Here is a 27679-nt window from a genome sequence, read left to right on the forward strand (position 1 = left end):
CATTGCATGGCACATCCAACATACTGTTTTACTTTAGTCCATGACTCGCTTACCTTCAGGGTCATACGTCACATGAAAACCAAAATAATTCCAAACGCCAGATCTGAATGAGGGTGGGGGAGGTCCATGTTAAAAGGAGAGCTTAACTTCTGTCTCGCTAGCTTGCCCTGCGCTTTTCCTTCTGACGATGCTGTCTGTGTTGAGCGCTCAGTGAATCTGTGTTCGACTACTCCGCCTAGGCTGCACTGTCGAGCCTAGGCGGAGTAGTCGAACGCAGATTCACTGAGCGCTCAACACAGACAGCATCGTCAGAAGGAAAGTTGATAAAATAAATTACAAATTTTGTATTGTTCGATACATAGGCGTACTGAACCGAAAGCACTGTATCGAACGGTTCAATATCGATACGAATATCGTTGCACCCCTTATATATATATATATATATATATATATATATATATATATATATTATATTATATATATATATATCTATCATGAGGAAAATGTGCTTTATTTTATTGATATTGTGATAGTTGACAGTATTGATAGTGATTGTAGCATACTTGTAGCTTTTTTTTTTTTTCTGCATGGAAAATCGAGTGGTTGGATGATTAAACCTACCAGTTTGTCCAAAGGCCGTTTACTGCAGGGGAGAGCAGCTGGTTTGACTGTTCGCTGTTGTTTGGCCCCAGCGTGTGCAGTTTCCCTGCAGCTAATCAAGGTCAAGAGAGCAAAGTTGATTCAACAGGTCAATGTCGCTGCTTGCTCTTTTGTTCAGGACATATCTGATGGAAAATCCCTCCTCCACAGAGATAGCTGGGAGCGTCCCATCTGTCTGGATTTGTTATTGTAGGTGTTTTTGTTGAATGCCTAAATTCCTTTGGGACAAGAGAAACTGACCTTTGGCTAGACTGAAGACACACTGACCTTCCCTTGTACACATCAATGATTATTCATCTGTGTTATAAATTTCTCTCCCATAGTTTGTCTTTTATCCTGTGGTGTCTCTATGCCTGAGCCTGGCTCTGCTGGAGGTTTCTTCCTGGATAAAAAGAGTTCCTCCCACCAATCACTGCTGTGCACTGTCCTTAATATTGTATCATCGTTAAAAACACCTGTTGTTTTAGAGTTATATTGTATAAATAAATCTTAATTGAATATCGTCCGAGTGCTTTCAGTGCAAAAACAGTTGGATTCACAGAGAAAATGGGGACATTCAAAATGAATGGAAGGCCACTGGATGGCCGTTAAGCTACCGAGCCGAGATATTCATGCCCCTGTTTCGCTCACAGTATCAAGCTCCGCTCTTGCCCTGCATTTGATGAGTCATAGCTGATTTCATTCACACTCTTCATTAATTTCTGGGCTTCAGTTTGGACGGAGATTTAATTATTGATGCGGCCTTTGTCGGAGTGCAGGCATAATCTGTGAGCTACAGAGCTGAGAGCAAACGGGGGCTACTTGTCACCCTGTAATGTGCTGCAGCTTTGCCAGCCGGCTAGGAAACGGTAACAAAATTTGTATTGCAGTGGTATCAAATGAATCGTTTTTTGTCACTGGTTTTTGCAAAGTTGTTTACTTATTTTCATAGTTAAGAAGTTAGGAAAACAGATGGATGGATTAAATGTCGCTTCTTTTCTTTAACAATCAACTTTTGACCACTTCAAAGATAAAAATAATACAATGCACACGCTAAACAGCACACTGTGTTAGTGCATGCAGTTCCTGCGTGAATCACCATACTTGTGCGGGTAAGCACAGTACACTAAGTGTTTGAGGAAGACGAGGGATAATCCAGCGTGCTAGTGGGCTGGTCATGGAGAGACTGTCTGCCTTCACCTGCGTGTGGAATTGCAGTGAGTAGGAGGCAGCAGCGTGGCGAGTGGGCAACCACATACAGGCTGTTACAAATGCTGAACCAAGCAATGTATTCATCACGGCATTAACATCAAAGGAGAAGAGAAAAAAAGCTTCCTCTTCCCAGTATCATTACTTGAATAATTTCTGTCATAAAATATCCACGAGCATGACTACAAAACATCTAGTTTACATTTAAATAACGTTAAAGAGACAGTTCACCGGAAAATGAAATATATGTGGCTTTCCTCTGGTCTGTGGTTATCCATGTAGATGTGTTAGTATGGGTTTGGATGTGTTTGCTGGGGAATATCTACCATCTCTTGAATGTAATGAAACTAGATGGTATTTGACTTGTGTTGCTCATAGTGCCTAAAAACATCTAAAAAACTGAAATGTCTCATTTCAGAAAACAGGTTTTTATTACTAAAAAATCCACAAACCTTGTTTTCTGTCTGTCAGACTGCACCTGCCAACAGCATCACTCTACAGGAAAAAACATCCATATACAGGATCATGCTAGTGACATGTTGACAGGATGCAAACATGTTTGGGACCCCCATCTGAGCTGTGATGTTAACCAGCTGCAGTCTTATTTTTTTCGTTGGTGGGTATATTTAGTAAAAAAAACAGTTCTCTTTTTTTTTGAAGTGTCTATAAGCTTGTTCAATAACACCAAATCCCTTTGATCAGTGTCTGCATGTAGGTCTTCATCCCTGACACACACACCTGACCCTGTGCAGCACTATTTGAAATAGGCGTCTCTTGAAATCTCCTCATACTGATACCAGAACAATAGTTTCTTGTAAAAGGACAATGAAATGTTTCTGTCTACCCTGTATTTGAGTGAAATCATATGCTCCAGAAATCATAGAGCATCAGTGTTATCTTTTTTTGACATAAGCCCTTATAGAAGAATCCTTGATTTGATATCTTGTTAAAGGGCATGAAAGCAAACAAGAAATCAACTCAAGCAGTGTTGTCAATATTAATGATTTGCACACATTTTTAGTGTGTGTAGCTGTGTATCAAAATATTTTTTTCACTGTTAAAAGCATTAAGAAAACATTACACTGGTAAATCTTTCTAAATGTTGCTTTTCACGCCAAAACAGAGCAAGATAGCATGAAGTCCTTGTAGGTTTGCATTTGCAGATGAATTACCATTGGCTCCTGCTGTGTGTTTGCTGGTGTTTGTATAGATGTCTTTGACAACAAGTGTATTTAATTCCTGAAATGTGTGCTGAATATGGCAGCACTGTGCTCTCCATGTCCGAGCAGTATGTAGATGAAGGTGTAGGTTAATGGCTTCCTGCTGCACCGCTTCACTCTGTCAGAATGGGGAGTTTGACAAGGGGAGGTATGAGCAGATGAGCTCTCGGTTAACAAGTGTGCGTGTCTGCGTGTCCGTGTGTGGGGGATTGTGAATGGACATCGTTGTTGTGTGTGTGGGGAGGAAACACAAAGGAGAGGATGTGGGTGTGTCCGTGTATCAGTGTTGCGATACATTGAGCCGCGAGACAAAGGATTGCTGAAAATAGTGTTTCATTCATCAGTGGTTTTGTAGCTGGGGAAATCCTATATGTCTGTGTTTGTATACATGAATGCAAGCCTGTGGGTGTTTTATGTAAATATGCATGTATTTACTTGTGTATTCCTTTGTTTGCATTTTGCTGTTGAAGGATGATTTCCCCCATTCAGGGTGCAAATGGAATGAAAGTGGCTCAATAGCAAATCTGAACTATTTTTCATATGAAGGCACTTTTAATATTTAATGGTTCAACATAACAGCAGCGTGAAACAAAATATTGCTACACAAATTGGCATAAGGACTGACAAAACCGGGATGAAGCCACTGTGCACCTTCTAATATATGCAGTTAAATAGAGACTTCTGACATATTGTGAGGGATGTGGCATTTTCACAGTGACTGTGGTAACTCCCACTCTTATTTAAAATCCACTAGACTGTAACCACATTCAGGTAAATACCCAATGACAGTTAGACACCTGGTCAAGGTCAGCTAAAAGTGCTTTTCTCATATCTTCAACTATTTGACTGTGATGAAGACACATTAGTGTCCAATCATTTGTCTCTTTTTTAAGGCTCTGAATTAATCTGCACACTCGTTGCCCTTTGACCTATATGTATTTTTTTCTTTCTTGTACTCTACCTCTGATGTAAATGACCCATTACTGAGCGATGTGTGCATCGGCGTGTGAGCAGTTACACAGTCCAAAACTTGGGAATAAAGTCCCAGCGACCTTTGGGATCAAATTGTAATTAATTTTTGACCCAACTTTGACGTTGATCTTTGACCACCACTTTCTGAGTTCATCCCAGAGTCCATTTCCTGTGGTGTTCATTTACAAGAGTAACCTTGACCTTTGGCCAACGAAATATAATCAGGTCATTCCTCAAGTTACTAAGACGTTTCATTTTCAGGAATGACACAGATGGACGTGCATCCATTTTTGTGTCACCTGTCATTCAGCAGGCACCTTCACACGCAGGTCATATTTTTATGCTTACAGCAGTCTCGCACTTCCTGTAAGTACATTCAGAGAATAATAATATCCAGAGTACAATGGAAACCAAAAGTGTATAAAAACCACACACCGCGTTTACTGTACAAGAAACCATATGCTGACTAGAATCTTTTACTTTGTGTCAAAATTCTGAGAAGTTAAATTTGCCCACTTTATAGCTTTCAGCTAACAATTTCACAATTTAGTGTCGCAGTTTGTATGATTTCCAAAACCAGCAGAGAGAGAGACGGAAAAAACAAGCATTTAAGCTTTTAAAGCTGTGATTTTTAAAAGCTGGTGGCAAGACAAAATACACAATGCCACTTCTGAACACCTAATGTACTCGTTATGAGTTTGAGTTTCCGCTTCCTTTCAACATCCAGTGCAATATTTATCTCCCAAAGCATCAGGACGTGTCACCTTTGGACATCAGAGAGGGAAAGTGTGGAAGAGGTGGCTTTTTGAGTGAGGCAGTCATTGTCTGCTTGTGATGTCAGTGTATTTATTTAAGATCTCATCTTTAGCCAGTACTGATGCAGAAACTGGAACAGTTAGAGTAATGTTGCAAATACATTACTAGTGCTGAACATAACATGTCACGTAACATCAAAAGCCTGACTGACAAGTGTTAAAGGCAAGCGCATGATGCGTCACTGATTTCCCACCTGCGAACACGGCTCACAGGTGTTCGCTCCCGTGTTACTATTTTAGCTGCTGACTGTTTTTCTTCAGCACCACCTGGGCACCAATTTGTGCCAAATCTGGCCATACTTTCAAGCATCAAGTCTGGGAGTGTATGGGCTGGGTGTGATTTATTGGTGCCTGAAATGGCAGGAAGAGGTGGAAACAAGGGGACGTGATCAACAGTCGATCAGTGTACGATAATGCCATTTTTTTTCTCTCTCCTCAAGCTCAACAATGGAGGAGTATTTAGAGGAAGAGCCTGTGGTGAATACAGAATACATTTTTGTGACTGTAAAGTGACCTGCTTACACGGATAATACTCATCAACACACAACATTTTATTCTGAATGAGCCGTTCTGCATTTCAAACCATTATGTACATATTGAATAATAGTTTAGCTGTAGCTGGTTAAAGGTATTTATTTATTAGGCTCTATATTAAATACTCCAGGGATGCTTTTTTTTTCATATTTTAATGCTTTTCTAGACTGAACTAACAACAGTGAGGAACAATCCTTTTGCATTGTTATACAAATCTGTCTCGACTGTAGCAAGTGTCAGACAGCTCCTATTCAAACAACCATTACTCCCCTGACACACTTATTTACAATATTCATGAGTTATAATTAGTTGTCACACATGATGTTAGCAGTGTGTCAGTGAGAGGCAGCCTTATCAACATAGCACCACATTTCAGGAAAGACCATATTTGCAGCCGCCACCGCTTGCAGATTCTCTTTACTTCATTAGTGTTTCCCACTCACCATCTCCCCCCCCCCACCCCCCTTTCTCTCAATTTCTCGTAAAAATAGAATTCATTTTCGAGCCCAGCTGCCACCTTTATGCAGTAAAAGTGATGAATCCTCTATCTTGCTGCTAATTGTATTTTCTGCAATTTTATTTGCCCATAAAAAATTCATGTTTTTCCTCTGTCTTTGCTCCTTTAAGAACGGCGCCGCTGGCAAGATATTCCTATTGTGTCTACGGCGAGACAAAATTGGGAGAAATGGAGTGTCATGCTCAGGTTTGGAGGTGGAATTGATGGTGGGGATTTGTACATGGTTGCTGGCCCCACTAATAGATGGAAATGAACTCTAACATGCAACTGAGACTACAGGCGCAAATAATAAAGCCTCTGTGGCCCTGGGGTGTGTGAGCATGAAAAATGGCAGGAAGTTAGTAGACACATGGGTCTTTAACTTTGCGATATTTTCTGCAACAAGGACAGTGATTGCAATTTTTTGTTTGTTTATTTTTTAATGTGTTTATATATCAATGTCTTAGTAATGGAAAGCTATTTCCTCTCCTGCTTCTTGGATTTTGAAGGAAATGTAAAATGAAGGAAAACTCATTATAAAAACCACTAAACGTGGATGTCACACTTCAGAGATGCAAAACATACATCTGGCATTTAAAGATAGTGTGAGAAAAGAAGTGTGATTGAGTTGCGTCAGATGCCTCCACTCGCACACCCAGCAGACATTTGCACAGCGCCTAAATTGACAGGAGGTCTGAGTCAGAATGTGATATAACCACATATGGAATTTTTTAGGTGAGGAGTTTGGGGTTGGGATGCTGGGTGACTTTTATATGGAAAGCAGTTTGTATCCCCGTTTTTCTGGCTATCAGCCTTGGGTACCTGTAGTATGACTATGGAACAGGGGCATACAAAAAAGGGAGCTAGAGTAGCATAATTTTTTTTTTAGACATGGATTTCTGTTTTACAAGTTTAAATTCATTGTTAAATATCTCACCTGAATGTTTTTCTTTCTTCATAATCTGTTGCTGCTAATGAAATTTTGCTTTAGGCTATTAGCTGCTGATTGTTGCTTGAGTATCACTAACAGCATGAAATATAATATTTTATTGGCGCTGCTTCACTGTCACAAAGTCATCAGTTCAAATTACAGTCAGGAAATCTTATAATAAAGACATTTGAGCGAACTTTATTTGAAAAAATTAATAACTTACTAATGTTTAGCCTATTTAACCTGTGTAGCATAGTTAGCCTATATGCTTAATACTAAGCTAACCGCTAAAGTTAAACACTGTAAACTGGTTTACAGTGTTTATTTTTTATTTATTTATTTTGGTTTGGCTTGAAAAAAACAAGTTATAATGATGTACTCAGGCAGGATAGTTGTTTTCTCATATGTAAGTTGTTTATGCTAAATTAAGCTAAGGTAACTGGCCACTCAAAGTAGCATTGTACATTGAATATGTATTGTGTATACACCTACAGACGCACCACAGTCATTTCTAACCAGTGTTGTCAACACCTCAGTAAGGAAAATCGCTATTGGTCATCCTAAAAATGCTAGAACTGGCTAAATCATCGCCTAATTTGCATAATTGGTCATGCTTATGTAATTGTAACCTACATGTAGGAGAGAGAAATAAAGTGAGTAAAAAACACCCTAAATGCATTTAGAATATATTTAGAACTACAAATTAAATTCTTTTAGCAATTTTTTTTAAATATCATAATAAAAAAATAAAAATAAAAAAATAAAAAAAAGTAATTAAATACCCTCCTCCTTTATCTGGGCTTGGTACCGGCAAAAGTGACCCAAAACAGGCACTCTAGCAGAGTTACACACACACATAGACACACAAAAAAGTGTGTGTGTGATTTTAAGTCGTTTTAAACCTTGTGATCCACAAAAAGTAAGAGTAAAAGAAGAACTGACGTCATTACAGTCAGGGCGGGAGCAGCGGCTTCGCTCATTCATTTGCAGTGTGGACGCGTAGGGGTGAACATCTCCTGCTCTGACAGCAGCTGGGGGCGACTGCTGTGTGAGGATGATCTGCCGCCTGTGAGCGCTTTGGCACGGGCGAGGTACCCACGGTAGCACCGCTGCTTGTTGAGAGTAAGAGCCATGCGTCCTTTCATGTCAAAAAGTGGTCATAAGTCGTCCTAATAACACCAGTAAAAGTTGCCATATTTGACTATTTGCTTTTTAGAAATAAAGTTGCTAAGGGGGTCTGAAAACTCGCTAAATATTGCGACAAAGTCGCTAAGTTGGCAACACTGTTTCTAACTACAAGAACATTTTTAACAAAGCAGCGTTTGTACTTAATTGAAACTCTAGGTTCCAAAGTCATTTATTTTTTTAAAGTAGTCATAATTTTCCTGTTTGCAGAAGGGACCTCTCCTGCCTGCACATTGCGTAGCTTTTATTCATTTGGTAAATGGCAGTCAGGCCATTCAGGACTTGGTATGGAGTGTAGGAATTTGAGGGAGAGGATGTTGAGGTAGAGCTGGTATTCTCACAGCCTCTGTGTGAGCGGTGCTTTGTTCCAAAGTGGTGTGAAGAAGAGGAGATGGACAGAGAAAGGGGTGGGGAGGGGGGGACGGCAAGGAGGGTGGCACTTTCTGGTGAAGGTCACAGGGTTAAGTCGATGGGGATCCTTGGAGACGGGGCCCTGCAGAAAAGATGGTAATGCTCCAAGCCATGATTCATCGCAAAGGCATCCATCTGCCTGTGCTTGTGCTTGTGCGCGTGTGTGTGTGTGTTTGCAAATGACGTCATCCCATCAGTCCCCAGGCTGTCATGGGCTGACAGGCACGGGGCTGTGAAGGAGCAGTGTTTTCATTTCAACGGGCAGAATGATGGAGTGCGGAGGGGGCGGAGCTGCTCTCTGAATGGCAGGTGCCGCACTGTTCGCTGTACTCAGGGGAAGTGGATTTCAGGTTGTTGACTGCGTGCATACTTGTTTGGCAGCAGCACTAGTGACATGACTCGAAAGTTGAGCTCCCGCGGAGCACATTAGCTACTTTCAATATTTTCACTTTTTCGTCTGCTTCGTGTTCGGTATCTGGAGCTCAAGTTTCATTTTAATCACAGTTTACTTTATATAGCCGTCCCCTGCTGCCGGCCTCAGACTGCACGGCAGTCTGAGGCAGGTTAATTGAAGGGAGCTGCTGTGGGAGACAGGGAGATGAGCTGTAACTATCAATACGGGCCAGAGCACACTTACTGGTATTTTACTGTCTGCAGGAGCTTAATATAACTTCATGATGGTAAGATGCTAAGATTTTCATTGGGAGTGACCAGGATGGATGAATTTATGACTATATCAGAGGGACAGCTCAGGCTGAGAAGTTTGGAGACAAAGTTAGAGAGTTATGGTTGAGATGGTTTGAACATATGAGAGGAGGGATAGACTATATTGGACAAAGGATGTTGAGGATGGAGCTGCCACAGGAGGAAAATATGAAGACCTCAGAAAAGATTCATGGATGTAGTGAAGGTGGAGATGCAGAGGGTGGGTGTGAAAGAGGAAGATGCCAGGGATAGGGTGATCCACTCTGACGGAAAACTGTTTTTTACACTTCGTTTAGTTTATCAATTCCAAACTGTATTGTTTGCATTTAATCCTCCTTCATCATCTCTGTTTCTAGTTGCAGCAACATCTTTGTGGAGCATCTGTATTCTCCATTATTCATTCTACAACCTATAGTGGCTTTTATACATATATATTTGTTGGGAGATCTTTTGATGATCATATGGAGACCTGGTGTGGCTGTCTAGTTGTTAGTCCTCTTTTTTAATAGTTGATATTGGTCAGGTTGGGGTTCCACTGTTAGCATAATGTTTATCAAAGCATCAGATTTATTACTTGTAACAGATCTGAGTTTGATGTTCCAAGTATGGCATCAACATGTCAAACATTTTTTCTCTTCAGCTGGCAACAGAGTAGCGAGAGCAGGAACACCACAGTTTCCTCTTAACGTGTGCGTGTTGTCTTTCTGCATCCATCCCTCGAGGCGTGTTTCCCATTTGATTCAGCTCCTCACCCCGACCGTCAAACTGAAACGATCTACCACCATCCTCACAATGGCCCAGGGGTTAAAGCACTATTACCTTAAGCTGTATTAGAAGAACGACAGTAAAAGTCAGCCTCGCACACAAAAGCAGTCCCCATTTCCCGACTCTTTACGCCTCCAGATCTCTATAGTGGAATTAAATTGTGCAAACTTAGCATGACATTTAAAGCACAGTGTGTAACATCAACTCGACACAGTTGTTTATAAACTGGCTCCCCATTTCTTTTAGGATTCATTTTAAAATTCTTTTATTTACTTTTAAAGCTCTCCATGGCCTAGCCCCATCTTATCTCTCTGAGTTGCTACAGCCTTATACACCCACTCGCTCTCTCAGGTCAGCTGATCAGCTGCTCCTGAAGATACACAGGACTGGGCGTAAACTTAGAGGAGATCGTGCTTTTGCTGTAGCAGCTCCCAAACTGTGGAACGAGCTTCCTTTAGAGATTAGACAGGCCTGTTTTTAAGTCACTCTTGAAAACCCACCTCTTTACCCTGGCCTTTGACACCACGTGAGATGTTGGTTTTTATTTTTATTTTTATTTCATTTGTTTTTAGGTGATTCGATGCTGTTTTATCTTGTTTTTGTTTTAATATAGGGCTGTTTTAATTTTATGTTTTATGTGTTTTATTTATTTATTTTGCTGTTTTCTGTTATTCTATTGTTTTAACTTATTTTCTGTACAGCACTTTGTTCCTGTGCTGGGTATTTTAAAGTGCTTTATAAATAAAATTGGATTGAATTGGATAAAGCTGCTGTGGTGAATGTGCTCGTTGCATTTAAGTCTGGTATGATCTCTAACAATGCTTGGGATCCTGTAGCTAACTTTGTCTGCGGTTGCAGCGCTGCGCAGGTAGCGTAGAGCATATTAGCCGTGTGCTGCCGAGGCTAATGAGCAACATTCACGTCCGGCACAGTAAACAAATACTCACTGATGGGTGTGAATCTGTACAACAAGAAACATCTTTACTTTGATGTATGTCGCTAACAAAGACAGTATTGACTAGCAGGGGTTTAAGCTGCATCCAAAAGAATCAAGAATGACATTTAAAGTAATTAAGAACTGTTTGCCTGCAGTGTCTTGGCAACAGAAACTGTTCTGCCACAGTAATAAAAAAACAATCACACAGTTGTGAATTGTCTATGAATATAAGCTGAGAATAAAAGCAAGAAAAGAAATCCCAAGATAACGTGCAGATGTTTGAGCAGCTCGTTAGGCCGCGGATTGCGCTGTTCAGTGTGGCGTTTTCACTCATTAGCAAGAATTTATGCAGAGGCTAATCATCCAAAATCATGAACTTCCATCCCTTAAAGCATAGTTGATAAACTCCATGATCTGTGAGATAAGAGATCTATTTATATACTCTACATTTTGTCCGCAGAATGGTTTTGGCAGTTCTCTTAAGTTCTGATTAAATGTCCTTAGAATGTTTTATTTCCTTTTAAATTATTTCTGAGCTACACTCTTTGCAGTGAGGATCTGGAAAAAATAAAAATAAAAATCATTAAGTCAAAACTTTATTCTCCCAGCAGAGCGTTTTACAGAGTCTTAGGGCTATACAGTTTTAGATCTCTGCCACTGAGTTTTAATTTAAGCAAAATGAAGATCCAGAAAAGAAAAGAAATGGCGTCACCTGAGGACAAATTTACACATAAAGAAGTTTTAGTTAAGAGGAGCTTCACAATGAATCAAAGTTTTTGCCTTTTTAACTCTTGGAGTTTGTTCGAGTTCTCCATCTGGCGAATGAAATTGTGACCCAGTTTAATGTTGACTCTTGTTTGGCCTCAGTTGGCCGGCTTCGCTGAATGTTGGGTCACAGCTTCGTCCCACTGGCCAATTTTCCTGGCAATCCCCCAACATGTAGATAATTATCAATTCTGCGTGACATTAATCCTTTAGGGAGGGAAGGAAATAAAGAGAATAAGAAAGAGATGAATTGTTGTTATATAATGGCAGACTTTTTTACATTTAGTTAACCTCCTCCTTGGGCAGGGAGATCAGAGAAGAGGAGGAGATGGGGAGGAGGATGAGTAAAATGAGGCCAGTGACACATAACGGGGGGTCCTCTGGCACCTGCTCATAAACCGTACAGTTAATGCCAAGAAAGGGACATCTCTCAACCTCTCTAAACAAGAGCCAGAGCAGCTCCGGTGGCCAAGGCAGACTGTGTGTATGCTCATGCATTAGTGTGTTTGCAGTGCAGTCGCGCAGCGCTGCTGTACTGCATCCATAATTAAGCCCAAGACATACCCATCAACAGGAATATAATTGGGCAGTGGGAGGGTGGAGGTGGTGGAGTGGAGGTGAGTGCTGCAAACTTTCAGAGAGAGAAGAAAGGATAAGAAGGAGGGAGCGAGAGAGAGAGAGAGAAAGCCATTTACATGCTAATGCTGTCCTCAGCCCTTCAAATGCCTCGTTGCGTGCTTTGCCCGCTACCCTCGAATAAGCTCCGGGCTGCCAAGCCAGTCGCCATGTTTACACAATAAACAAACAGCAATGAGGTTAAAGTCTTTTCATGCATCTTTTTGAGCGTGCCTACAGTATTAGCAACAGTGTGCTGTTGCGTAACTGTTGTAAGCGTCTGAAGGACTCAGCTGACTGATTTTCGGCCTCTTTTGTCATCACCGGACTTTTTTTTTTCTTCTTGTTTTTGTTTCCTAGGCGACAGAATGGGCACCGGACGAGGAGACCAGGGGGTCCTGTCAGAGCAAAGGCAAAACAGAGGTAACCTCCATCACGCCCCCAATTACAACACTTCATGTCAGCACTGCCTGGCTTACAGAGAGGCCATTTTGATATCTTCTGGCTGTCGTGGCGAGGTCCTTGTGGGCCTCATGGGAGGGCTCTGTGCAGAGCAGCTATTTCAGACCCTTCAATCAAGTGTTGTTTTTCTTGCAGTGAAGAGAGAGGGCAAAAGGGAAGGGAAAGAAAATGTGCACAAGAGAGTCTTGGGTGAGACTCTCAAAAGGACTTCCTCTCAAATATATCTGATAACAATTGGTTCGATCAGTATTCCTGCTTCAGTGATTTTTGTAAGAACTAATTGCACCACAGTTTTGTTTTGGGGTTTTTTTTCCTCTCACAGTGTCTATACAGTGAAGACTGATACCAAATATACACCAGGCTATCATTTTTCTTCGAAACCTGCATCACCGCAATTACCTCAGTCCTTAGCCGCAAAGACCAATAAATCCATTCTCAGCCTTTGTTAAAGCAGATTTGATTCTTTTTATTAAAACACATTCTTGCCTTATTGTAGAGCCTATGTCAGTGTCGCAGACAGGCTTCCATTCAGTTACAAACGAGTATTCATATTTCTGAACAATAGACTCACAAGAGCAAAAGCTGCACACTGAATTGCTTTGCTTTGATTGCATGCCAGGCTGGTACCCAAAGACTTGGTCCATTGTTCTTTTCAGCAACACGTCCAAGAGTATTTAGCTAACCACCTCAGCTTTTGCTCTACTTCAACTTTTCCAAAGTGTTCTCCCCCTTCCTTCTTCTCTGCAGACCGAATGTCAGAACTACGTCAGAGTCCTGCTGGTGAACAAGACGGAGGTCATAACGTGCGGAACCAATGCTTTCCAGCCGCGTTGTATCGCCAGAGAGGTAGTTATGTGTGTGTCCGGCTGTGCGGGAAACGCAATGAAAAGGCTGCAGATTTAACGCACCGCCCGTCTCGCTCCGTCTCTGTGCCCTGCATTCAGGTGGGCAACTTGAGCAGCGTGCTGGAGAGCGTGAATGGCGTGGCCCGCTGCCCGTACGACCCTCGTCACAACTCCACGGCGGTGGTGACAGAGAGCGGAGAGCTGTATGCCGCCACTGTTATCGATTTCTCCGGCCGTGACCCCGTCATATACCGGAGCTTGGGCGGCATGCCACCACTCCGGACTGCCCAGTACAACTCCAAATGGCTGAATGGTACAGAATCACTGCACGGTCACACTGACGTCCTATTTGAGTGTCATTTATTTAAGTGTGTCTTTTTTTAACTGTGCTTCAGATAATGAGTATTTTCATCACCAATTAAAATTCTAGTTAATTACTTTGCTACTCAGTATTTTGTGAAATATGGCCACCAGAAATTCCCAAAAGGAGGAGGCGTTATTCAATTCTGTGACATAAATGTTGAATGAAAAAGCAGAGACGTGCAGAAAATGCTTATGCTGCAGAGCTGCGAGCTTGTGTTACTGGTGCTCTTGGGTTCATTTTAGAGCTTTTAAATCATCCAATTTCAGGGGTGTGAGTTACAGGTTTGCTTGTGTTTGACTGAGTAAATGTTCCATTATATTTTTCTGTCAGAGTCCAGAAATCTAATCAAATAAAACTAGTAATCTGATCAGTAATCTGACCTGTTGAACTTGAGATAATCCACAGGGTTATACTGTGTCAAATAGAAAATACCTGCTGCTGTTTCTTTAAACATTTCCCAGGTCCTGTCTTGAGCGGCAGATGGGCTAAGTCGGCACTTTTGCTTCCAACACAATTCCCTCCTATGTTAGAGCCAAGATAGATCAATCCGGCATGCTTTTTTTTTTTCAAAGGTCTACAAAGACGGCTGTGATTGAAGTACTGTGTAGAACACAGAGTTACAGGTTAGGCATAGGAATTGGTGGGATTTACAGAATGGCGGGGAACATGAAATACTGTCGGTCCGTCTGGTGCTGGTGTCAGTAATCTCCCAGCTGCTGACACTGTGCCTTTTTTTCCCTCTACTGTAAACATTAAAACACATTCTGACTCAAGCAGAAATGTAGCAGGACCGTCCACTGAAAAGCGCTGTCATCGAGTTTCTTTGATATGCAGCAGCACTGAGATAACTGGATGTGTTATATAGAGAACATGTGCGATTCTGGAAGTAAAGGTCAGATTCATTTTCAGTCTCACAGACAATGTCAGATGACTAACAGTTGTTTCAAAGCCTGGATGTATATTAAACTCTCTCCTGGTTTAATTATCTGTATAAAATACAAGCAGCCGTGTCAGAAAACGTCTTTCTTAATGTAATGAGGGCAGTGACTAATGACTATTTTCATTACTGCTTGATTCCGCCCTCTTATTTTCTCAGTTTATCCACTGAACATTTGGCCTATTAAATGTCAGACAGATCACCAAATTCTCAAACGGTGAATCTGTTTCGTGCAGTCGGAATAGCTTGTTTTGTCTGCTGGCCGGTGACGTGAAAGAGAGAAACGCAGCCAATCCATCATTTAGAGCTGATGGCGACTGATTGTCTTTCACTGTTAAAAAAATTAATAGTGTAAACTGTATTTCTTGCTGTAAGAATAGGAAAATGCTGTGCAACTAAAAGGTGGGTGAGTCTGATGGTGTGAGTGTGTGGTAGTGATAGCAGACAGATGAGAGAGTTGCAGGTCCGGGATGAGGATGAGAGGGAAGCGGGAAAGATTGAGGACTGAGGAGTCAGTGAGCGGTGTAATTATTCCTCACAGCAGGGAGAGGGTGAAATTACAACACACAGCATGCTTCGCCCCATCCCGGGGACTCCGCCTGTGTGTGCATGCAAGTGTGGGCTTGAACATGCATGTATGTATTTAGACTGTGTGCAAGCTCCACATGCTTCCACGTGTGCTTTATTGGCACGGGAAGAAAGCCTGTTGAAGGGAAGTGAGCATCCAAAAAAAAAAAAAGATCGAGTGCACATCAGCATAATCACAGCTGGCTGCACGCACAGTGAAGCACACATGTCGCCCTCCACTCCGCCGGTCGAAGCCTGCTTTGCTTCATGGCTGATGCTATGAGTGTTATGGAGTTGTGTTCCCCGGTGAATTTGGGGTGTGAATGAAAATCTCATTTCCAGCTCTGAGCCTCTCCAGTTCAGCAGAACCAAAGGCGGGGAGGGGGTCCTGGATCTAATCAGTCTCTTCTCTTATTGGATTGGTTGCCTGCCAGGTGCTGACCAACTGTTTCCCATCATGCATCTGAATGTCACAAGGAGCTACAAGCACAGAGTCTCCTGAGGAAAAAGTCTTAAGAAAATGCCTGCGTGCTTCTCTCGGTTTCCTCACAGGTCTCATTGGTAGCCACATGTTTATTTATGTTTTTGCTATTAGCCTTCGACCTCCTCTCAGCTCTCGGAAAAATGTTTCTCGGCAGATATTAAAAGAAACCAAAACATAAAAAGTTGTAATCTCTCATGCTTATGCATTCAGCTACAAGTGATGCTTCAACCTAATGTGAAGCTCTTTCATTGATCTAATTTGCGCTGGCAAAATACTGTTTCTTTTGCAGAACATTAAATACTGCAGAGATCATTTTATTTATTAAGTGATAGTAAAAATCTTAATGACACTACAAATGCAAAGCAAATACTGAGCATGTCTCCAACTTTCTTTTTAAATCTGCTCCTGGCAAGAAGAGTATAGCATTAGTTCAGGTAGAGCAGTGTATTAGCCAGTTGGCATGAACTGCTTCTTTCATGCTTCCCTTTGAGTGGCTCAATCCTCAGCTGCTCATCTGCCAACTGACTTGTAACATCTAATCATATTCATAGACGCACACAAAGAACTTCATAGCCAGACTTATATTACTCTGCTGATACCTCTCCAATGCTCCAGCCGCTGCTCTTGGACAATGCTGTGGGCCTTGCAGAGCTTTATTCTTTGCACAGCAGGATTCTTGTTGCTACAGTTAGAGCCCCCTTAAAGCATTTTATTGCTGTTATGCAATCATTTCTTTATAAATCATGAATTTTTTGCACAACTTTGTCAGACTATAATAAAATTAAGAGTTAAAGTGGATCCATTATAGTCATTTCCAGCTCCATATTTTTATCATGAGACTGTACTAGATAACATTTTCATAACTCGGTTCACAATAATTATTATGTATCTTATACTGGACCTTACTGCAGCCCCTCATTTCAACCTCTGTTTGAAACAAGCTGTTTTAGCACCCTTCTCACATCCTTTAACCCAGCTTTTTTCTTATTGGCTGCTCTTCACAAACAGAAGGATTGAATGGCAGGTGGGTGGAGCTTCTGTGCTCACATCCAGAGCAGGTTGTTTTCAGAATCCAAAGTAAGGATGAGTATAACTCTACTTTAGGTTTGAGCTCCGGATGAACCACAAACTCTATATTTCCTTCATCCAAACCAAATATTCCAGTAACCTAAAGCTGCATACACACATACTCACCCTCGGTCTGTGTGCTGTGTGTGCGCTCTTACTTTGTTTGCAAAGGAAAAAAAGGTTGGAAGTATAATCCTCAAGGACATATGTTTCCTCCAAATCTTATCTGGCAAAACAAATTAGTTTAGTACAAAACAGGTTTTTGCAGGAGATATATTCAGACATCTTTTGCCCACTCTTTTAGCAGCTAAGCCAGCTGAAAAGTGAGACATGTCAAAAAGACACAAAACGAACAGTTCTGTGTAAAAATGAAAACAGAGATCATCAGAGGCATCTAACCTGCTTACAAAAGAGCTCGTCTGTCCCGTTGATGTAATTAAACTACCCGACATCACCCGTCCCACCTGTGTTTAGCAGAGCAACTTTGCATTCCTGCAGCATCCCTTTGCTTGAATAATAAATAGCCGTGCACTTTCAGCAGTGATTGTGTTTGATCTAAGGCATCATGTGACGTTACTGGAGGCAGCTTTACTCCAGCACCCAACCAGCCTGCCAGATTGAACAATCTGTTTATCACTTAGCAGGGTACAGAGGGAAAAAACAAAACTCTGTTCATCACAGTTTGCACCCACGCAGCTTCAGTAATATTATGCAGAATCTGTCAGCTCCACCTGCCCTTTGCCTGACACACGTACAGTGCACATAAACACAGGTACAGTATGTAAACACAGAACGACTCAAGCACACCGAATACACACACTTATCCTTTACATTAGCTCACCAGCTTTCATATAACAGTTCCTTAGCTTTAAAGGGAAAGTAGCACTAACACATTATGATGGTTTTGCAGTGTCAGTCACCCTGCAGGCATGGCAACTCTCACTTGTTCATCAGCACGCCTGTTTGCACCGATTAACAGTCTAAATGGGGGATCGGAGTTCATTACAGAGATCTTGACAAAGGTTTGACAAATCTTTTTGCCACCGCTGTAAACACTGTGATTACCTTTGGGTTTCATGTATAATAAAAATGCTAATAACAAGCTCTCTGTTTCTTTAATAGCATTCGTACTCGCCTTCGATTTGAAATACCAGCTGAGGATGAACTGATAAGAATCACAAGTTAATTTAATTTAACTCGATAAGTCGATTAGATCACCTGCTAAATTAGCCACCGCTGCTTTCCTCACATTCTCGCAGAGTAATTATGGCGGTCGGGGAGCGAGGTCTTTGGCACTCGCCGCCCCTTTAATAAAACTTGATTACAGCGTTGAAAAGTTGGGATCCCTCCTCCTGCTGATTGTGTCTTTCTTCTTTTGATACCACGGGAGCTTTGGTTTGTGCTCGGCCCAAACTGCCAGTTATTTTCATCACAGGTGCTGTCGCTGTGTGTGGAGAAGCGGATTAGTTTTCTCCCTGCTTTGTGTAAAAATTACAATCTCTAAAAAGACTCGGTAGGCTCTGATGCACATTCCAACACGGCTGTTAACAGGTCATGTCCATCCTGTTTGTGCATGTGGAAGCTTGTGTGTGTGTGTTTGTAATCGCAGTATCTGCCTTTTACATTTTCATTATGTGTGTGCATGTGTCTGTGTAAATTAAGGTATTCTTCCATTCATGTTTTGCCCGTGTGAGTGTGCATGTGCCCGGATGTGCTATAAGTTACAATAAATGGGTCCCAAGGGAAAACAGCAGCAGCAGCAGTGTGTTTGATCATTTCTGCACATGAGCAGTGCTTATCTGAAAGAAGAAGAAAACACAGCGGTAGAAAACAAACCTTCAGCGTGATGCTCCGTGTCAAAACAGCCGTGTGGGTGTTGAGCCGGAAGTGTCGCAACAATTTAATCCCCTCATGAAAAACAAGACGTCTTCTACTTAGTGATCGTTAACAACCTCAGCTTTTTATTAACACTTATGAATGTTTTTCTGCAAAACCCTCAAAATACACTCATCACCTGTAAAAACAGGTCATTTCAATTATATGCAATACTAAAAACAACTTTTTTAGGTTTATTTTTATGCTACAAACTAGGATTGTAAAGTTTAGCGTTTCATTAAAAGTATCACACAAGAAACTACACTTGATGTGTCTGCACATGTCTCCGGCGTACATAAAGCCAAGACTGTCACCACGAGAAGATGCTGCAACAAAAAGAAAGTGAGTTTTCAAACGAGCCTGTCCTGTTAGATTTCTGCCAAACACAAATGTACAAGTCGAAGCGCCCTTTTCCCCCTGACAGCAGACGGCAGTAAATTAGTGTTTGGTGATGAGCCATTCGTGTCTAAAGAGTGACAGTAACGTCCCTCTTGTTCTGTGCCGTTTACCTGATAACCCACCGAGCAGAGAGGCCCATTAATCATTTTCTATGTGTCCCCACCCGCACCCCCCCTTTTCCCAGGCAATAAAAACAGCGCGGACATGTAGTTAAACAGAAATCGCTCCATGGATTTACCATCAAAATATCAGACAGATTTATTAGTAACCGTTTTTTATCTGCTTCCTATCCCTCTCTGCGGCTTCTCCTCATTTACACATTTGACATTTAGGCTCCTTTTCCAGACCATCTCAAACTGGGACAGCAGTGGCAGGAATTCAAACTTGTGCTTGCATTCGGTAATAAGGGGCAAAAGGGTCAAAGCAAACAGCATCTACAAGATAAATGCTGCAAATATTTCTGTGCTGCAGGAGTAGATGTAATGATCCCCTCTCCCCTTCTTCCCCCCCATAGAACCCCACTTTATCTCGGCCTACGACGTCGGCCTCTTCACCTTCTTCTTCCTGAGGGAGAATGCAGTGGAGCACGACTGCGGCAAGACGGTGTATTCCCGCGTGGCGAGGGTCTGCAAGAACGACATCGGCGGGCGATTTCTCTTGGAGGACACTTGGACCACGTTCATGAAGGCGAGGCTCAACTGCTCTCGCTCCGGGGAGATCCCCTTCTACTACAACGAGCTGCAGAGCACCTTCTACCTGCCCGAGCAAGACCTTATCTACGGCATCTTCACAACCAATGTGTGAGTGAGCTCGAGCACGCACACGCCCACCGCCCGCCCTGTTTGACACACACGATTTGTTTGGCTTTTTTGATGCAGTCGTAGGCATTTCTAGTCAGAGCGCTGACGCCGAGAGAAAACCCGTGGCACGCGGCCATTTCATCACGGCTCTGTGTTTGAGGTAAAGCAGTGATGCTTGCAGACGTTTAGGGCGCTGAGTGCTGCACCTGCTGAATGCGGCGCCGCTCTCTAATAAAGTTCAACCACCTGCCTTTTGTTTACACACTTTGCACTCCACTTTTATTCCAATTTATTCGCGACCGAACTATGAAGTGCTTTTTTCGTTGCAGCATAATTGAGGAAAATAGGCTGAAATAAGTCGAGGACCAAACTTTCAAACATATTTTGATGTACAGACGTTTCGATTGGGTGTCTTTGCTTTGTTTTCAGTATATGATGTCTACAGTCTGTGAACACACGTGGAGAAAATGTCATCCTGGGGGGGAAAACAGGTTTTACTTTAGATGAGGTTTCCATGTTTTTAGATCTAGTATTTAACCACATTACATAACAGTTTATCTTTAAAAGCAGGCAAAAGAGATTAGTCGTTTCAAAGAGCTCTTGTGCAATCTCGATTTTCCTCCCCAAGCAATATATTATTAGCTTTATTATCAGTGTTCACATTTTTTTAAACACCCCAAGTTAACAGCCCACCAAAGAGTCTGTTCTTTCAAAAAAATGCACATTAATGGCAGAGAAAATACTTTTCTGGCATTTACTATCTAAATCAATTCAGCCTGTGCAAATGTGGGTATGAGCCTGCTGCTCAGCCGGTGTTTGCAGGTGGATTAGTAAAGGAGCGTAAAATCTAAAAAAGACACAAAATAACCCAAAAGACACACAGAATGACCACAGGTTCATTGAAAGGGATCGTATGTCTGCGTCCCAGGGCTCATTTCATCAGCATTTGTCTCTTATGTATCTAGTGTGACAGCATCAATATTCCTCTTTGTATCATAAAGCATAAAATTACTGTAATGCAATACTTACCCATGCATTCCTCCTCAATGTTGCCCTCGCTGTTGAATAGAAAGGATGAACAACCCCACCAAAACAAGCTGCAGCTGTGCTGAAGAGCCCTTTCAACAGCAACAAGAATATTAATAAGGGAACACTGGCGCACACACCGTAGCACTTGAACTTCTCCTCATTTAGGCCTCAGATTTCGTCACTTCATAAGGTTTGTTACTGCAACATTTTCCTGCCTGTATAGAGAGACAATTTTCCAAAGTTTGAGCCACCCCGCTGCTGCTAATGATCAGTGCGGATGCACACAGCTCTCTGCCGAGCTGGATACACAGATTGACTCACACTCTCTCTGGTGCGTTTGATTGCTCCAGGTGGGGGTGTAACACACTTCATTACAGAGAGGAAACACCGAGAACAAAAGTGTGTACATTGGAGATTATTTTACGGCTTTTATGTTTAGTAAAAGTGTAATTGTGTCACACTCTGCTCTAATTAGAGGGTAGCAGCAAGCGCACAGCAGCTTGGTCACTCTGTTTAACACAGTAGTCCAAGAAAAGATGTCAAGGAGACATGTACATCAATATAAATTATAGCTTGGGCCTTTTTTATGTCTGCAATCCTTTAATGTGTGTTGCAGATGTGGCTCAAGTGGTAGAGTGGGGCATCTACCAGTCGAAAGGTCAGTGGCTCCGTCTCAGGCTCCTCCAGTCCAGCTGTCGAAATATCCCTGGGCACGATACTGAACCCCAAATTGCCCCCAATGCATCCATCGGAATATGAGTGTCTGTATGGATGTTAGATTAAAAGTGCTCTGTGTGTTTGTGTGTGAGATTCAGAGACTTAAAGTGCTTTAAGTGCTCAAATTGAGTTGAAGGGTGCCAAATAAGTACCATTCCATTTATCTGTGACTGCATTTATTTTGAAGTATATTTAAACAGCATGTATCTCTCTCTGCACCTAGGTTCTGCAAATTATCTCAGCACATTCATACCCTTCAATGAATTTTGACTTTTCCTTTTAAGACTTCCCTCGGGACAAATTCTGAACCTCGCATGAGATTGAGTAACTAAACACACTGAAGAATAAAGAGTGAATCAAAACTAAAAACCAAGACAACACCTTCTTTCTCACTTGTGAGAAAACACTACATATACATCTACCGTTGAGTCATGAAATGCTCTTTTCCACAGTGACAAGGAAGTATGTAGCAGATGCCAAGGATGCTGCGTACATAACCTTTCTTTTTAAATTTGGAAAGTCGAATCTGAAGCCACCCAGTCCACCACTTGAGTCAAAGTCATGTGAAACTATTAAGACTTGGCGATAAACCTTGCAAGCGTGGCAAAACAATCTCTTGAACTGTACATGCACTTTGTGCCTGCGTGCGTGTAAGGTGTGCCTTTGTGTGTGTGAGGAGCCATGGCTGATGCTATTCAGATGTATTCTGAGTACTGTCAGGGGAGAAGTTGAATCCTGCCTCTCACCTTCTGCTCTCTCACCTGTTAAGCCGCCGGCAGTTGACACTGCATTGCTGCTTCCCATCAGCCTGCAGCCATTTTTGGTGATAGATGGGAAGAGCGTGAGAGAGCAGGAAATGGCCGAGAGACAAAAGAAATGAAAAGCCAGGGGGATAAAGAAAGAGAGGAGGAGATAGAGAAATGAGAAGAGGTAATGAGAAAAATCATTAAGCTCCAAGCTTTTGTCTTTCTCCCATTGTCTCCTCCTTCAATTCTGAAGCGACTTGCCGGTCCACCCTCCAAAACTGCTTCGCTCTTTGGGGCTGGATATGTTAATGCAATCACCACAAACACTGCCTCCATCTGTCTGGCCTAAATTGAGCAGACTCACAGCTGCTCCCAGGAGTTTGGGGCTGTAAAACAAAACAGGAAGAGCTGGAACGGAGCACTTATACCCTCTGTCTGCCTGGGCCGGCTCTCGGTACTATAAATCCACCTCCTCCCTCTCTTTGTGACCGTCTTGGTTTATCCCTTGGTCAGTTGTTTGGTTTTTACACTTTAGGTTGATGTTTGGCAGACAAAACCTACAATTTCGGTCGTCGGTGAAGTTGTTCATCAAGAAATAACAGTCACAAAGTTTTGTTCTCGCAAAATTCAAAGGCGCTGCTTTGTGAAATGAGCATTTTGAAGACTTCTCTCAATTTTTCTAGATCAAACGATTAAAAAAGGGAGGCGCTGATTTTTGTATTACACTACAAAGAATGCTGCTGTGTATAAACGGATTTAAAATATAATGGTTTTCATCCCTGTTACTCAATCTCTACACAGCCCACTAAGCAAAAGCAGCTCCCTAACAGAGCATCAGCAACCTCTTTGATCCTCCCCCCCTTTTGTCTGTGCATTCAGGGACAGTGCTGAGTGTGGGTAACCTACGTTTTGGGCAGTAAAGTACGTTTCCCCTCATGATTTTATGCATACAGAGTGACAAAAATGGGATTTGTTAAGTAGCTTACATGGACAGTTGTATGCTTTAAACAGAAATGTGTGTTTTTTGCTGCGGTGCATGTTCATACCACAGGGAGAGTGTTCTGGTAGAGCATTCAGTCTGCACAGAGCCTTTTAGTTTGGACGCTTCCTTCCTCATCTGCTCTTTGCAGCTTGATGAGCTCCCTTCAGAAGCAGACACAGCACAGCTTTTTAGCAATGCTTCCAAAATGCCTTCAGCAGCCACAGTTAGTGAGACAGTTGCCCTCCGTGGCACTACAACTCCTGTGCTGACACACGTTTAAGCCTCATTGCAGTTTCCAACTGGAAGCCAAAGTAAACTTTATGTTAGCATGATGATATTACCAGTTTATTGTTTTTTTCTGATTTTGATTGGTTTGTAAAACCGGTGATGATTGAGCCATGAATTCACATCAGGTAATTAGAGAAAAAAACAAAGAAAAAAAAAGCCACCACCGTCCAACAGAGCGCGTCAAGCTGTGAGGAAGGTTTTAGCATTCCATCAGAATAAGGACACTTAAGTCCTAAGAGCACAGCCAGGTCTTTTAATTAACTCAGGTTCCTTATTGGCAAGGTCCTTCTGCGCAGTGATTCTCCTGCTGAGGTGTCTAACCTGCCATTACTAACTAATTATGAGCCTCCTTATCTATTTCTAGGTGACTTCACTGACCCCCTCCACTTCTCCCGTTCTTGGAGGGGTCTCATATTGGAGAGGTTAGCAGGGGGATATGGAGTACTGCAACAAATGGTCCATTAATTGATTAGTGTGTAATTTGTGTAAGTGATTTATCTATTAAGTAACTTATGAGGCAAAAGTGCAAAACATTTGATGTCTTCAGCTTCCTAAATGAAATGATCTGCTGTATATCTCTCTAAACTCTGTGCATTTGGGTTTTAGATCAGTGGAAAGAACAAAATTAATCATTGCACTGATGCACTGATGCCCGACTTCCACTGTTCACACGGTGGATATTTTTTCAGTCTTTTGAAAAATGGACTAATCTGATCTTTTAGGCAGGATTAAGTGTTATCTTTGCATGCAACTAATGTGAATGGAATTGATGTAGAGATTTCTTTAGGTCTAGATTGTACTACAGACAAGCAGGTTCACGCTACAGTGTCCAGACTGCCTCGTTCAAAGGCAGGGTAAAGATTTAGCAGAGCAATGAGTTTATTTTGGGAAAGTTATATAAATTGTTGGACACGTATCCTTCGAATTTGACAGTGGAAAGCGGTGCAAATAGATCTTTAACTCCGACTTGTAACTTCCACAAATACTAATTTCATTAGAGGATAAACGATCTCTAGCTTCAGCCCCAATAGTTACTTGGCGCGTCATACTTTTAGTGCAAGTCACACTCATTGAGACATACCCCTGACTTACTCACAGAACACCTAGGGACCCTGAGAGCCCTCCTATCCTTGGAAAATATGTGACTGACTTCAAGCCAGATCAGATTTGACGTGTACGATAAATGATATTCTGGGCAGCCGAGTGAGACAAGCCACATAACTACCATATTTCCGATTTTACACAATGTTCTCTTCCCGTCATATCACTGACATCCAATCTACCTTGAAATGAACTGGGAGCCCATCTTGAAGACTGGGCCTGATCTGAATACAGCTTCACGGACTCTTCTGCTTCTGTAATTCCACTATTTATGTTACAGCTTTCACACAAACACACATTTTTATTAACATTTTCTTTACTTTCTCTAATTTTTTGACCTGTTTGATTCACCACGCAGCAAATATAGGTCACATTTTTAAGAGATGAAACCCCCCACCGAGGTTCAATTGTGTGTCAGATTGTTATTGTCGTCGCTGGGATTTTTTTTGTGATGTCTCCAATCTAACACCTGGATTTTTGTGCAACCTATTGAACTCGTGGCATTGCTTTATTGTTTAGTGTAGGTGTTGCTGACTCAGTCTGCCTCTGAATGTGACTGTTTCGGGGCAAAGCTGTTGCTTTTGCTGGCGTATTGTTGTGCAGTATAAAAATATGTATGGATAATCCTGGCAGCCTCTGTTCAATTTCTGCTCCCTGCAGCCATGTAGCTGTGCTGAGTGGGCCCTTTTCCTTTTTTGCTGCGATGCAGGTATTCGACGAGGTTGAAACATTGGCCTTAATGTGGTTTGAGCTGTACCCTTCCTCACACAAAACGAGGTTAGGTGCATTAGCTAAAAAGCTGGGGATTCTGATGTGTGTTAGCGCTGCACGTGCATTTTGCTTGTCAAATCTTTTTTTTTTTTAATGCAGCAAGTTAAAAACAGACTCACTAGGGACACAGTTCGACCAATCAGGTGATGCTACCAGGAAAAAAAATGTTTAGTAAGAAAAAGGAAGCTCACAAACAAAACGAACGTGCAGCAGCAGCTGTGCCACCTCCAAACTAAAAAGATAAGATTATCAGGTGAGATGCATATAAGCCTCTTGTGTTTACCAGACACTCTCTGGTGTTCTGATCTTTGCTGATTGTGGTTTGCAGGGAGCCATGAAACCAGGCTGAGCGAGGAGTTCATTACTTTCCTTACACCTTTTTTTTTTTTTTTTTTTTTTTTTTTTTTGACCTGATCTTGGAAAAGTGCCACGGCATCTGCAGAATTAAGTTTTCAGTTCCTTCGGTTTTACTTGAAGGATAAAGCCTTCGTTTTTGCTATGTCTTTCTTATTGGCAGCAAGAGAAGGCATGACAACTGGCAATGTGTTAATATAGTTTCCTTTTTAATTTCCTTAAACAGCTGGCCCTGCAGTTTTTTTAGCCTGCTTAAACTGCAGTAAACAGAGGAGTTGTTGGACTATTTTCAGCAGTGCATTAATTCACATTGGGTGATATAATGAGTATCTCTGGCAGCACGACCATGTTTAGGGGCCTGGAGTTAAACTTAACTGCAGTGTGTTTATTGCACTAAAGACATCTTTTTGTGATCTGAATCTTGTGGTTTTACCAAGCTTTGGATCCACATACAGTCCATGCCAAGTCATTGTGATGTTAACAAACCGGTTTGACATGATTTAAGCTTTGTGACATGGCATGTTATCCTGTTGATAGCAGCCATCAGGAGATGAATACACTGTTTTCAGTGTATTTTTCTGTGTTTGGTGTAATGAGTTGTTATTTGTCTGACTGTTTGAGGCAGTCTGGCCATTCTCCTCTGACCTCTGTAATCAAAAAGGGATCTGAGACATCCAGCGCACTGGATATTTTCTCTTTCCCATCTAATTCTCTGTAAACCTTGAAGATGGTTGTCTAAGAAAACCCCTTGAGATCAGCAGTTTCTGAAACAACCATACCATGTTCAAAGTCTCCTAAATCACCTCTCTTCCGCATTCTGATGCATGATTTGAACTTTATAGGTTGTGTTGATCGTGTCTACATGCCTTAAACATGTTAATACCATGTGACTGGTTGATTAGATATTTATGTTAACACATGTACCTAATAAAATGCTCTGTGATAGTAAAATATCAGCAAATTGAGTCATTATGTAAAATAGCAATAACTCAGTATTAAAAAATTAAAGAACTTGACCTTTTAAACATTTTATACAGATACGTTGTGTCATTATCATTACTGATGCACTTATGAATAAGCAGTACTTTGATGCTGCACCAAGAGATGACTCATTTTAGCTGCAGATAAAAACAGGCAGTTTAACCCTCTCAGGCTCAAATTAAGTTTTTGTTGCTAATGCACAAAAGAATACCTGCAGTGGTACTTCTGAGTAAAAAAAAAAACCTCATAAAATATGTATGTGGGCTAATCAGGTTGTTAGCTTTTAGCTGTTGCAAATCTGCAACGCCTGCCTTGAGAGGGTTAATAAAAATAGAAATATATAGTACGACTGTAAAAATACAGCACTGCAAAATCGGCGCCAAGTAGCTACAAAAGATGTTATATATTGGTTTGGAGAGTGTTCAATAATCAGTGGATATGGAGGTAATGCATATCTAACAGAGAAAGAGAGAGTAAGAGTCACAGGCAGAGCCTCGTCACCCTGATCTTTCTTATTCTGCCTTCTCTGTCGAACTCCTTCCATTTCTGATGCTCTGCAAAAAGCCACACACCTGCAGGGGAGCACAGTAAAAACCATACAATGAAAAATCCAGAGAAACACATATCGTGTGTAGCATTAAATCAAATTGGTTCAAACTGGAGTAAAGAAATCGGACAGAGAGTGATGGACATGGATACATTCTGTAAAA

At 41.7% G+C, this 27679-nt stretch overlaps 1 protein-coding gene across 5 annotated transcripts in view; it reads left to right on the plus strand.

Annotated features, from left to right (window-relative positions):
- Positions 1-27679, plus strand: part of sema5ba (sema domain, seven thrombospondin repeats (type 1 and type 1-like), transmembrane domain (TM) and short cytoplasmic domain, (semaphorin) 5Ba) — a 183800-nt gene that overhangs the window by 108264 nt on the left and 47857 nt on the right. For all 5 annotated transcript variants that reach the window (XR_005696243.1, XM_040034790.1, XM_040034792.1 and 2 more), the window contains 4 exons: positions 12560-12622; positions 13409-13507; positions 13606-13819; positions 19715-20000. Coding sequence is in view for 4 of the 5 variants with exons in the window: in XM_040034790.1 (XP_039890724.1) it covers positions 12560-12622; positions 13409-13507; positions 13606-13819; positions 19715-20000 (662 nt within the window). In the remaining variant the exon portion in view is untranslated. The remainder of the gene's footprint in view (positions 1-12559; positions 12623-13408; positions 13508-13605; positions 13820-19714; positions 20001-27679) is intronic.

This window comes from Simochromis diagramma, unplaced genomic scaffold (assembly GCF_900408965.1).
Source record: "Simochromis diagramma unplaced genomic scaffold, fSimDia1.1 OVJJ01000091.1, whole genome shotgun sequence".
NCBI lineage: Eukaryota > Metazoa > Chordata > Actinopteri > Cichliformes > Cichlidae > Simochromis > Simochromis diagramma.